The following is a 14,328-nucleotide window of genomic DNA, read 5'->3' on the forward strand; positions in this document are numbered from 1 at the left end:
TTTGAAGATAATTTATTCTAACTCGACTGACATGTAGAAATTAAGGCTGAAAAAACAAGTAAGCTACCACTGTCACACAGCTGAGGTGGTATCAGACTTGGTATCCCTTGCACTTCTGTGGCATGACCTCCTTCAAGCAGTTCGGTTTCCAGTTTTGAATATGTCATTGGGAACATAACTTATCAGAACAATTCTTATGACATCCTGAGCCTTTGATAAAATTTAATTATGTAAAATTACTGAGTTTTATGAACATTTCTTAATCCATAATTTTTCTGACCTTACTGATAGGCACTGTGAATGATACTGAATAATGAAAATCAAAATATATGTCCTTGCCTTCTTTAGAATTATTTAGGGAGTGTGTGAATATGAAAGTAGAAAATAATTGAAGTGTTAATGTTTATGAGACAGTGTTGTGTCAACTTGTGAGTGGCAAATAAGATCTCTGTAAGATGAGGATGCTTGTGTAATGTAGAAAATACAAGTGAAATCATAAGCAAAGATAGGGCATTGGAGAAAGCCTGTCTGGTCTCTAAAGTTTGCTGATATATTTTTTCCATTGAGCACCTAGAACCATATCCTATAATATGGTGATTGTGTTGTTGCTCACTGCAAAGAGAAGATTTTTAATTGTAATGAACAGTATCTATAATTAGCTGTCAGCTCCATAGCAGGGTATATTAATATGAGGTCCCTGCATCTGTGAATACTTGAACCATCTCTTGAAGCCTCTGCTCCCATCTTTGCGCAGGTGCTGTACTCACCACTCACCTGGGACGCTCCTTAGGCACCTGGCCAGGTACTTGGCCAATACTCAGAGCTGACCCTGGTGTTGCTTTTACTGCTTTTCCTTCTCTGAGCCAAAAGAGGAGTTGTTGTCATTTGTGTGTGTGTAATTTCTTGGACATTAGTTCATTTCCATCTGAAAAATTGTTTTAAAAAAAGAGACAGTAGGAATATAAACAGTTACGTGGTTTTGTTTTCTTTTTATCATGTCTAAACTAGCAAGCGATTTAACTTTCGTTTTTATTCTTTCCTTGCCCATAATTGAAAAAGTCCCTTTCATTGGTAACCTCATTTTGATAGCTTCAGTTAATCCTGTATGTTAGCTTCCCTGACACTATACTGAATGCCAAATGTAAATGTATTTTATCACCTACATCCTTCCAGTCAGTTTTGGTTATGCACTTAATAATATTATAAAGAAATTTCGTTTAATATTTTGAATGCTGGAAGGTACATAATAAATGATAATGTTATTCCACATGGCCTTTTGTTGCAGGTATTGGAAAATTAGTATAAATGATCTATGTCCAGTATTTATTGATGTCTATCTGAATTTATCTTTTCAAAATAACTTAGAATATATGAGAAGTAGATTAAATCTGCAAATCTGTTTTGTAAAAAATTCATAATTGCACACATCCAACTTTAAAGATAATTTTCTTTTCTAGCAAAAGTAAGCTAAATTAATATGTAATTGCCTTGCTCTTTGAGATTTTTCCCCCACGATACCTCACATATGTGTGTATTCTCTAGTTTCATTTGTGTTTCGTTGCCAGTTATCTCGAAGACATTGCTGAGTGGAGACATGTGTCAGAAACAGTGAAAAACTTGCTAGTATTTTATTAACTACTTATTCTCAGTTGCATCACAATAACTTTAAAACCATAAAACTTGTTTTTATGTTAATTCAATCTTTGTATTTTCCCTTGAACTTATGATTTACCAAGGAACAAATCAGCTCCCTACAACATGATCTTTTAGTATGTCTGTATGTCAGAATATTATGATTTAAAGCAAGCTGTGATCTATATCGGGCTCTACCGTGTCTATGTTGAATTAGTACTGACTAAAATCACGTCTTGGTGATGCTCCGGTACACAAGTGCCCCAAGATATTTACTCTGCAAGGGTAGTGTAACTGCAGCTCTTTGGACTGAGGTCTCCGAAAGGGTCAGTTTTGTACTGAACTCTGGGATTACTGGGCAATACATCTCAACCTTTCTAGCTAATCTTACCTTGAGCTCAAATGGTTCCTTAGATCATCCTGACATGCTAGAAGGCCAAGATGATGACAAAGTCCAAGACAATGAAATGCCTAAGTGTGGAAAGCTGCCCTTCCTAACTGCAGCAAATCACACACAGTCACCATCACAGAGGACAGTCCGTTCTAAATCTAGCATATGTACTCCAATTTCTAGAAATTATAGATCCATAATAGATACATAAAGACCTATATGATAAGTTGGCAAACATACCATCTTTGATCATATATCAGTTGTATGAGTCTGTGAAACACTGTTGGGTATTTCAAGAACCAATTTTGTGAGAAATAATATATATATAATTTAAAAAATTATTTGTGTGGAATTTAAACTTGTTCAGTAGAAATATTTTATTCATTGATGTTTAGTGTAAAAGTGGGCCTTGGGGCATGTACCTGTAGTCCCAGCTGCTCTGGAGGCTGAAGCTGGAGGATCCCTAGAGCCCCCGTGTTTGAGACCAGCCTTGAAACCGTAGTGAAACCCTGTGTCTACCACAAAAAAAAAAAAAAAGAAAGAAAGAAATTTAATCGACTATAGTTTGAATCTTGCATAAAATCACATTACAGATTAACAATAAATAGTGATGGTTGCCATCCCTTAACTAACGTCCCAAGTTCAGAGAGTTAAATACACTGGTGTCAGTTAATGGTTCTAACAGGGTTCTAGTATTAATAAATTTAAATCCCATGTATTTTGTGTCTAATGCAGACACTGTTTATGATCAGCCATGTTGTCTTTGGCATATTAACTTTGTTTAGAAAACTACTATTGTTTTTAAACTATACGATATACGATAGACCTTTTCTGGAGAGTTTGACCTGGCCGGAATTGCTGGCAAGAAACTATGACTTTCTTATTGCTGTTTTAAACAGTTTGTGAAATAATTATCTTAATTTATATTTATAGAGCACTGATGATGTGGACTATAATGCAAAATTGAACACGTGTCCTATGCCCAGTGTTGTAGAAATACTGACTTGAATACATACCAGGAATAAAAATTCCATGGTCCTTCTGAGGCTCTGGGAGGCTGCCCAAGGCTAGACACTCACTAGCTGCTTTTTCCTCACCAGCATGAGTATCTGACTGCAAATGTGATTTCTGAACCTGTGACATGAAATGAACTGAGCACTACTGTTCTTATGAAACCATCGGGTTTGTTAGTAAAGGGTTTGGAATAGTTTGTTCTATGCAGATATACAGTGTTTTTCTGTAATGTATGTTTTTACTAGTAAAATTTTATACAGTAATATTAATGAAATATTTTCTAGTCATGCTATTATATCACTACAGTATAAACTCCTTACTAGGTTTTTCCAATCTCTGTGCATATCAGTTTCCTGATGAGTTAGACTGTGATAATAAGTTGAATTGGGACAGGTTTTGTTCATAGCTTCCATTAATATGCCAGATCTGTTTAGTATATTGAAATTTAAAAGAAAATAATATGACTAGAGTTGATTTTGTAGTTGATTTCTTTTTATTTATACTTTTCTGTAAGCCTGTTTTTGGTTTTGTGGGTAAAATCCATCGTTATATTTGTTAATTCATTCTAATACTGTAAATAGTCATCTTAAAATAGTGTCATCTTAAGAGTTACTAAAACATTTTCCATTGACGTGCAAATGAAACAGAGGTTCTCAGCTCTCTGAAATAACATTTTGTATCATGTATAGGTATATAGCTTGAAGCATAGCAGCCTTGCTATAGCTAACATGCTGTTTAGTACATTACTTGGCCACATGTTAAAATGATGTCACCATAAATCTTAGATGAGGGCATTGTTATAGGAAGTTTTTCCATAGACATATGTGTATCTGTGGGTTGTATGCATATGTACTGTATCTTTTTGATCATGGACACCTGGGAAAGATAAGGCTGCATTTAGCTCCTTAGAAAATTATAGTCAAATGATTGTGAAAAGCAAGCACAAAGAGAGATAGGAAAGAAAAAGAACAAAAAACAAAGAAGAGATTGTTGGTTGCTTTTGTCATCTATACCAAAGCCAAACTTCTTTAATTATCAAGAGCATTTTAATCTGACTTTTAAAATTGTGCAACTTGATTGCTCGTCCTATGTAGCATGTTCCCCTACAGCCCCCGTGAACATGCTCACACGTACCACCTGGCTGCCTGGGCCCCAGACTTTGTCTCAGTAACTGCTGCTTCCGCCACACCACTTGGCTGTGTCCTTGGGGCTTGTCTGAAGCCCCATCGTAGCAGTGAAGGCTTTGTCAGCTATTTCAGTCTGTGTGTATTGACCCTTTTTCTGAACATCTTTTAAAACTTTTTAAAAAGTCCCACATAGTATGGGGTTCTGATGTTCTCATTATTTCAGTGACGTTAGTGTTGACCATTGAATCATAGGCTCCTTTTGGGGAGGAGTGGATGTATTTTATTTATTTATAGGTTGGTACATAGCATGGATCATTGCAAGACACACAGTAAATCCCCTGAACATAATCTCTTATTGGTTGGTTGATAGAGAAGTAGCTGAACTATAATAATTTGAAGATGGTTAGAATTGTGTAGCAAATGTCCAAAGATTGAAAGTTAAGTCATTTGGAATGAAGGCGTAAGTGGGGATTGAAATGCATTTTATCTTTTTACCTCAAATTATGTACATCAGTAAGGATGATGACTTAAAAGAAATTCTCTTTATTTGTTCTTTAAACAGTAATATTAGTCCAATATTAGTAACTACTATTTTAACTTTCCTTACATAAATCCAGTGGCTTTTTACTGAACCTGGAGCAATAAAATTTCATTTAGCTCAGACTAGAGAACTGTGGCAATTTAATATACGTCTTATTCTCCCGGACTTGACTTCTATGGTTAGTTAGGATTGTTTCAACTTCCAAGCCTTCCAGCCCTGCCATACAGTTGAAAGGGGGTAGTTTTAAAAAGGACAGGGCAGCCTCTGACTGGAATGGGTCTCATATGCAGTATAATTCCTTCCACCTGTTCTTCTCATGTTGCAGTTTTAAAGCTGTGCAAGAAACATGAATAAGTTCAGAACTAAAGCAACTTCTTGGACCCTGAGATTGGAGCTTAGTGGACCTTTGTGTGCCTACGACATTCAATGTGGGTTCTTTTACCCTGTGTAGATGGGGGTTTTTTTAGGGGCAGAAGTGGGGGCATTTGACCTATCACCCAGTCGGGCAATTGGTCAACTACAGCTTCCAGGCCAGAGTAGGCCCACTGCATGTTTCTGTCAAGTTGTATTGGAACACAGCCGCATTAATTTGTTTATGATGTTTTTGTGCTACAACAGCAGAGTTAAGTAGTTGTATCAAAGACCTTACGACCACCAAAGTTGAAAATATTTACTCTCCGGTCCTTTACACAGTTTCCTCACCCCTTATCTAAGATACTATTGTGCTGGTAAGTATTGGATGTATAGTGTCTGGTATATTGGGGAAAATTTCAGCTAAAATTAATTTGGTTGGTCAGAGTTGACGGTCTCTTTGACAAAGAAAAATTTCATAGCAAAGAGATTTTGAAAGATGAAATGAGGTCTTTGAGGGCACAGCAATTGTAATCATTGAATGTTTTCTTTTAGAATGAGTCATTCTCTTGGTTCTTAGTAGACTGAGGCAGCCTGGGGTTAATATTCTGCTTAATGCTCCTCCCAGAAGTTATTTTGACGAAAAGCTTTTTAACCCTTGAATTGAATGGAAAGGGCTAGAAAAATATGTTTCACAGCTTTTAGAACCCGAGTGATATGTTAAGAGGTACAAAAATGACAGTCTTTGGCATGAGGTGAGGTTAAATTTCTTTTCCAACTAGCTAACAAGGATCTAGCCTGTTAATTAGGCTAATTATCACCTGTTCGGGGCAAACATGCACTCAAGACTCTTGGCTTAGGTAGGAGACTCCCTGGTGAACTGTTTAAAAGCCCTCAGGGGAGGTTTTTCAACTTTCATCTTGAAACCACACTGGAGCCTTCAGAGTTGAATTTAGTAAATGAAACCTTTCTATTCTTAGGTCTTTGTGGCTTCTTAATATGAATTATGCTCACACTTTATATATAATCTGAAACAAGGAACTCTCAAAGTCTAGTCTAACTTAGATGATCTCGATATTAGTATTATCAGGGAACATTTCTGGTGTCTGAATGTAACTTCATTCATTGAGCAAGGTTTTTATTTAGCCTTTGTACACACACATGTACACACACAAATATGTGGAAGAAAATGGTCAAAGAAGACTGTGGTCTTAACACAGTTACTGTTATTTAGCTATTAGTGTACATTTTTGATGATTAAATTTCTAGACAGTATTGGGAAATTTTTATTTTCCATCTAAAGTTGCGTGTTAAATTTAAGCACGATATCGTATTTTGAAACTTCATAGAAATACGATGAACAGGGTTACTGTGGAATTATTTGGGTATATTTAATGTGGTTCTAGTGTCCGTGTTGTATGAAAGTGTACTTAAAGTCTAAAAGCAGTATTGTAATTTCACTCAGATGTTTCCTGGGCCCAAAATACTGTAAGTATCTCACAATTATGATGCTTGTAGATACGGAATTTGTTACTGTGGCAGGGTTTTGTGAATGTCTTCATTTTGCTTTCTGGTCTTTTGGGACACTTTCTAAGCACATTGCACTCATGTGAGTCAGTTGCGCATGGTGGCCTCTCGGCAGTGCTCGTCCCTGTGTGCCTTCTGTGTGCTGCGTTCTTCACAAAAGTGATTGTTTTCAGGTACATTTGCACCTCTGAAGAAATTCAGATGGGAACGCTTCTAGGCAAAGACCTATTCATTTTCATTCCCTCTCTTAGTATATTATCATAAATTATTAAATTATTACCTTTAAAAAAGGCTCTTATTTCAAAGAAACTGCCTGTAAATTGGAAGTCTTTGAGCAACCTAGAAATTGTTATAAACTTCATTAGTACATTGAGCTATTTTGCTAGGAATTATGTAAATCTCGCATTGTTTTCATAGTTCTATATTTTGTTTATTCAAAAAGATAAGCAATACCTGTCAATTACATATTTTTAACATTAGTGTAGTTTTACAGTAATTTTTAGTCAATCAGCACCTTTTTGTCAGAGTTTTAGAAGATAATGGTCACATAATTTTTAAATACTTTGATAAAATTTAGCTCACTCTTTTATTAAAATGTCATTTGGAGCATACCAGATCTTTCTCATTGGTGTGGCTTTTGTAGATATGCATTTGTCTCATCTACTAATTTGAAAAGACTCGTCCAAGTTATATAGAGAAGATAAGATATTATTTGATTGTCTTAATTAAAATATTTTGAATAACAAAAATTTTCAAAAATAAAGGAAGCACTCTGGAAGATATTAACATATAGTCATATTTATTACAAATTTCTTGTTTTTTTTTTTTTTGGAAACAGAGTCTCAGAGTCTCACTTTGCTGCCCAAGCTGGAGTACAGTGGTGTGATCTCAACTCACTGCAACCTCTGTTTCCTGGGTTCAAGAGATTCTCTTGCCTCAGCCTCCGGAGTAGCTGGGCCTACAGGCCCGTGGCACCACGCCTAGCTAATTTTTGTATTTTTAGTAGAGACCGGGTTTCAGTATATTGGTCAGGCTGGAGAGTTCTTTCTTTTTAAAAACAAAGTGTTAGAACTACAGTCAGCACTGTGCAGCAGTCAGCCCGGTCCCCCCCACCCGGTGTCCGCCGTGCCCCCGTCCGCAGAGTGATCAGTGATGGTGATGAGACCTTCATGCTTCTGCACAGGGACGACCTAGGTTTAGATATTTAATGCTGTTTATTTTGTTGCAACATTTTATATAAATTTTATATAAATGATAGAGTTTCACACCCAACTTGTTTTTTAATACAATCACCTTTTTGAGATTTTAAAAAATCCATACTAATAAATGTAGCCCTAGTTTATTCATTTCCACTGTATTATAATATTCCATTCTGTGATTAAATTCGTTGTTTGTCTACTCACAACCTGATGGATATTTAAGATTGTTTAAATTTTAATAGGGGAGATATTTTTTGCATGCTCATATGCGTGCACAGCTTCTCAATAGTGTACGTCTAGACTGGACCTTCTGGGGTGAAAGGTAACTTTACCTCAGATATATTCAACTTTAGAAAACATTGTAAAGCAATTATACTCCAAAATTATCCTGCATTGGTGACACTTGCAAGCAACATAAAGATATACTGGCCGGACACGGTGGCTCACACCATGTTTTCCCAGCACTTTGGGAGGCTGAGGCAGGCGGATCACGAGGTCAGGAGATAGAGACCGTTGTGGCCAACATGGTGAAACCCTATCTCTACTAAAATATAAAAAAATAGCTGGGCATGGTGGTGCATGCCTCTAGTCCCAGCTGAGGCAGGGGAATCACTTGAACCGGGAGGCAGAGGTTGCAGTGAGCCGAGATCGGGACACTGTACTTCAGCCTGGCAACAGAGTGAGATTTCGTCTCATAATAAAAAAGAAAAGATATCCTAGTGACTCCTCTTACTGTTAAAAAATAAAGTAATAAACCACTTGTATTAAAATACCTGTATCTTTGTATATGTGAGATTATTAAAATACCTGTATCTTTATATATGTGAGATGTGTGCAGATTTTTCATTAAGTTTTTAATAGCAGAATTAATACTTTGCCTAAAGGATACAAAAGAATTTAAGTAACACTTAATAATGTATTTTGAAAAAGATTAGTAAAACAACACCTTTTTAGGATACTTACCATAGTAATATGGAAACATAAGGTTATAGATATAACCGAAATTATACATTATGTATTTTGACATAACTTGTCTGATATTTAGACATTCAAAAATAGAAAAATGCTCTAACACAGAGTTTCTCTAAGGCCAAAATATCTATTAGGACAGTGCTATTAATCCTATAATCATAATTCAGTTCCCTACTTATTCTTTAGATTAACTTTATTCATGACATCTGGCAACACCAGGTGAGAGTTTCTAGTTATTGTCATATAGCTGACAACGAGGATATTTAGTATTCTGTCTTCAAAATTTTTCAGTCTGAAGATGTGGATTTTCATTTTGACTCTGTTATTATCAATCATATAATGAGAGAATTTCAGAGAAGAAATACTTTGGCATGTGCTGAACACCCTGGCTTGCACCTCTGCTCCCTGATTTTAGCAGGTAGGTGAGCTAAGGCCAGAGTCAGCCCACATTTGGTAGGGTGCTAATGAAGAAACAACACACATAGTATTGAAGAAAGAAACCTCTCATAAATATTTCAAGAATACTAGAAAAAGTGCTTAGAATTTTAGGAACCCCTTAGTTAATTTAGAAATCCTGCCAGGCGAGATGGCTCAAGCCTGTAATCCCAACAGGAGGACTGCTTGTACCCAGGAGGTCCCGAGGCTGCAGTGAGCGATGATCATGCCACTGCCCTCCAGCCTAGGTGACAGGGTAAGACCCTGGCTCTTTAAAAAAAAAAAAAAAAAAAAACAAGGAATTCTTTTAAATTTATGCTAGAAGACTAACTAACTCTTGACTTCCATGTCGTAGCTACCTGCATGAGAAAGGGCCTTATTCCAGAAGTTTAGTGTAATAGACGTCTCAGTCCCAGGAACTCTGGAATGAAAACACCTGCTGAGGGGACACTAAAGGTATTATGTAGAACATTTAATGTTTACCCATGTTGCTCTTGAGGAGTCTGGATCCATTTTGATTTCTTTTGCTTGTGACTTTTTTTCCTTTTGGAACCTTTAATATCTCTTTATATCCAAGAGAAACATCTAGTAAAGTCCAAGGAAAGGGAAGATAAGAAATTGCCCTTTTTCATTTCAATTCTGGTAGCACTGTTTGGCGTTTTGAGCTTGTAGTAAGCATTGTAGAGTCGCTCTGTTACCTAAGAGCTGCAAATGGTGTTGAAGCCCAGCTCTCTCTTCTGGGCTTCAATTTTCTGGGCCGCAAGAACAAGGGTGAATCATATACCATCATATTCTTATGCGTGCTTGTGTTATATACCCTCTTAGATGGTAATCGTTACGTAATTACTAGTTATTCATCCTTGTACATCCTTCACCTGACCTATAAAACAATCTTCACTAGCGAACTTTTGCAAAACAGACCTCTTTAATACACTGTAAATTCAGTTATGCAAGAAATCTCTCCGGGAAGTCCACCACATGGGGATAGAAAAGCATTGAAAACATTGAATCAGCCTCGGGTAAGCCACAGGTCTTGGCCCTATCCCTGGTGCCTGGAGGGGCATCTTCGTGGGGGTGGCAGGCGAGGAGGAGCCACAGCCAGCGAGGCCTGTCAGCACCTTTGCCTCCTAGCCCTGGGACTGTGCATCTCCCGTCTCTGACACCCTCCCAGCTAGCTCTGCATTTCCAGTTGTCACCTATTTTTAAATGTCTAAATTAAATGCCGCCTCTGGGAAGCCTTCTCTTATCTGTCTGCCGTGCTAATTGCTCTTCTTTTAAATGTATAATGGCATTTAATTTTTTTTCTGGCATTAAGTTTATTTTTGTGAATGATTTTTCTCTTAGTAGCCTATAATTTCCTTGAAAGCCAAACCTGACTCCTCTCTTCCTTTGATTTCTCTGTGCTATGTGGAACAGTGGGTTGGGGACAGTGGGTGTTCAGGTGTTTCTGCTGTCCAGCCAGAACACACATCGATGTCCCTCTTCTTGCAGGGTTCACCCGGCAAGACAGAGCTGTATGCATTATTAGCTCAGGTTTCGCCCGGGTTCGCCCGGGAGGTTCCTTGTGATAGACTTCCTGTTGGTCCCCAGGAGGACCAGGACCCTTGGGTAATGGTAGAGGTCTTACTGAGTTGCTGTGTGAAGGCAAATATTTTAGAATATTTGAGACTCAGAATTTGTGTAGTTCCAGGAAACACCCCATTGTTAAGTACGTCTTGATCTTTATAAGGACAGTTCACATAGGTAATACCGGTTCTTTTTGAAGTGCCAGAATGAACTTATTTATTTTCGTAAAGCAAATTGTAGAACACATGAGGTTTTCTGAAAGTCAAGTGGTAGTCTTAGTTCTTTGTTATCTGGCTTTTGTCATTTCACGACAGGCACAAGCTTTAGTTTAACATTTTTATTACATAGGAATAATAGAGTACATATATTGAGGTTTCGTAGATGTAATTTTGTTAAATGTACATCACAGTAGATTTAAAAATGAGGGATTTATTTTGTCATTCATAAAGTTGTAATATAGTGTGGAGAAACTATTTGTTAAAAGATAGTATCTACTTAACCTCCTTATTTGTTTCTTGTAGGAGAAGGTTAGAGCCACAATAAATACATGAAGAAATAAGTAGATAGGGGAATTTATCTTGGAAATAAGATCCCTGTCATGGTTTTGAAATGTTAAATGCATGAAGACCTGTCAAAGAGATATACGGACATGATATTTTTTACAGTGCATTTCCAAGTATTCAGTTATATTTGTCATTCTCTAGTACTGGTAAGCACCGATCCAATGATACAGTAATTTCAAAGTTAGTCCATGTTAATGGGTGTAAATGTAGTGTCTCTCTTTACATATATTATATAGATAAATAAATTGGCAATTTTAATATTAATGAAGCATTTAACTTATATAGCAATTCTTAAGTGTTTAACTATTTTTATTTCTATTACATTTAAGAGCTACATTTTAAAAATATATATAGAATAAAAGAGAGATTTTTATAAAAGACAATTTTATAATTTGATTCATAGAAATCTATGATATTCCAAGTGATGAATTTGTTAAGGTAATTCACATTTGTCTCAAAATAGGAAAGTTAATTATTTGGACCCTGGGATTCTTTATCAGCCATCATGGGGCTAAGGAAATTTGTAAAAGCATGGTTAAAGACTCTATGTGAAAATATACACTCAACATCTCCTTATTCATATCATAATTTAAAGCACAGATATTATTAAACTCATAGTTCTGATTGCATTAAAATGCTAAAATTTATGATAGCCAACCCAAGTTGCCAGACGGTATCTTTTGTGGCATCGTGCCTGTCAACTCGTTATAATATTTTACTGTTGATTATTGAGTTTTACTTTGCTTTTGACTGTTCATTATTCTGAATTGACTGGACAGTATTTTATTAGATACAGGGATTGTTGTAAGCTCATATTGGAAATATAAAGTAAATGTTAGCAACTATTTCATGAATGCAATTGAACAGGGGCAGAAGATCAAACGGAGGAAGTATTTAAGGTTCTGCTGATGGTTCAGAGTTCCTTTATTATTAAAGGTATTATAAGGTCTTAAATGGTAAACCTGAAATATTGTATGAGTACTAATTTGTTATTTTCAGTATTTTTTTTCATAGTGGAAATAGTTAAGGTTTATTTTTCTCAAAGACTGATTTTATAAAAATGCATAGTTATGATCTAGTTTTATTCCTATCAAAGGAACCTTTTTATGAACCCACATGGTCACACAGAAGGACCCCTGGTTCAGGAAACACCTTTGGGGTTTGTCTTTTCTTCCCTGCAGCGTAGTGGTGCGGGGCCGCCGGATGCGTGCAGGAGAGTCCCTGCTCCAGCCGTACTAGCCGCACAGCAGCAGACAGCAGGGCTTGTCTGAGTGGTTGAGTATGGATAGCATTTCATTTAGCCTTTGCTCTGACAGCCCATGCCCTGGATAAGTGGTGTAGGCCTGTACAGGTGAAATCTATTCTCACTTTTGCCTCAGGGGTGACTGGACTGTAACAGAATTTTTCAAACCCGTTGGGCCCAACCGCAAAGCAGAGAATAAATGGCTGAGGTGCCAGGCCTCGACAGAAAAATCAATGCCTGGTTATACAGACATGACAGACCAGGCCTGCAGTGCTCCTCGCAGAGGCTGCATGCGCACCGCACCTCAGGGTTCGCACACGCACTGCCTGGGGCCTTCGGTGCTGGTATGCGGGCCATATTTACATTGTTTTCTCTCTCCTTCATGCAGGAAATTTACATGCCACTTATGTGATAGAAGTTTCACAGAGAAGTGGGCCCTGAACAACCACATGAAACTCCACACGGGAGAAAAGCCGTTTAAATGTACCTGGCCCACGTGCCATTACTCATTCCTCACAGCCTCCGCAATGAAAGACCACTACAGGACGCACACAGGTGTGCCGCGCCGCCTTCCTGTCCCATGAGGCTGGGCAGAGGTAGACTGGGTGGACTGTGGGAACAGAGGCATTAATTACCCCCATCTTCATAGTAATCAATGGAAATGATGTCCTGCTTTAAGATTGTGGTAATTATATATTTATAGGTATGGTATCATTTCATTATTTTTCAGGGAGAAGGCAATTTTAAAGTGACATTTGTGCTTGTGTGTGAATATGTTTACATAAAATAAGTTTATATTTAGAAACTCATTTATGGTGGGTGTATGTGTATATATATATATTTGTATGTGTTTAACGCATCTTTTTAGAAGATCTTTATGGAAGGTCATATGGAGAGTTTAAGTTTTCAAAGAGAATTAGTCTTGTGTTTTGTTACTGATGTAAACGAATTTCCATATGTTGTCAAATTAATGTTTTTTTCCTGAGGAGGATACTATCAGATCCAAGAGTTTTTGATAATTGATACAAAGACACTAATCCGCATTTAGCTACTGTAATTTTTTTGGAAATTATTAAAAATGTTCAAATTCACGTACATTTCACATCAGAACATGTAACAGAGGGTGTGGAATTTCCGTGAATTGACAGGTGAAGCAACACTGAGAGTGCATCTTTGGTAGGGGTGGTCCCAGAACTCCCAGTTGGTCCCTTGTAAATGTAAATCCCAGTAAGACCCTATGGTGATGTTTGTGATTTCTTTTTCATAGTCTAAGTCTAGTGGGCTCAAAACTTCCTCACAAGCTTATATTTGAGTCTCTATAGCACTATGGCCGCATTCCTGTGAGCTGTTTGATATTTTTTTGGTCTTCTTTCTCTTTACACCTCTCAGAATGTATTTTGTTTCAGGGAAAAAAATAATAATAAATTTTAATCAGCATTCCAAAATGTTCTTCTGATTGCCAAGAATTTTATATTATTGTTAGAAATTATAGGTTAAAAGTTCTTCTCAAGCAGTTTGTGGGAAGCCCAGGCCTCCTTAGCTTCCTTGACAAGGGTGTTGACGATTTAAGGTCTCCAGCCTGCCCTGAGAGATCACTTATATCGAACAGCAGATGAAAAGCCAGTGCAGATGTAATTTATCGTCGGCGTTTCCTTCTAAAGAATAATTGTGGAGACTTGGCTGGATCAATAATATAGATTTTTGTTGTTAGGTCTTGTAGTCTGCACCATAATGAGAGATAGGGGACAGTGGCTGTTTTCTAATAGA

The 14,328-nt window shown here is 37.0% G+C and overlaps 1 protein-coding gene across 1 annotated transcript in view; it reads left to right on the forward strand.

The window, feature by feature from the left end:
- ZNF407 (zinc finger protein 407) overlaps positions 1 to 14,328 on the forward strand; it is a 476,207-nt gene that overhangs the window by 264,049 nt on the left and 197,830 nt on the right. The window contains 1 exon segment of the mRNA XM_010356708.2: positions 12,950 to 13,116. Within this exon segment, the coding sequence (XP_010355010.2) occupies positions 12,950 to 13,116 (167 nt within the window).

Source organism: Rhinopithecus roxellana, chromosome 21, assembly GCF_007565055.1.
Source record: "Rhinopithecus roxellana isolate Shanxi Qingling chromosome 21, ASM756505v1, whole genome shotgun sequence".
Classification (NCBI taxonomy): domain Eukaryota; kingdom Metazoa; phylum Chordata; class Mammalia; order Primates; family Cercopithecidae; genus Rhinopithecus; species Rhinopithecus roxellana.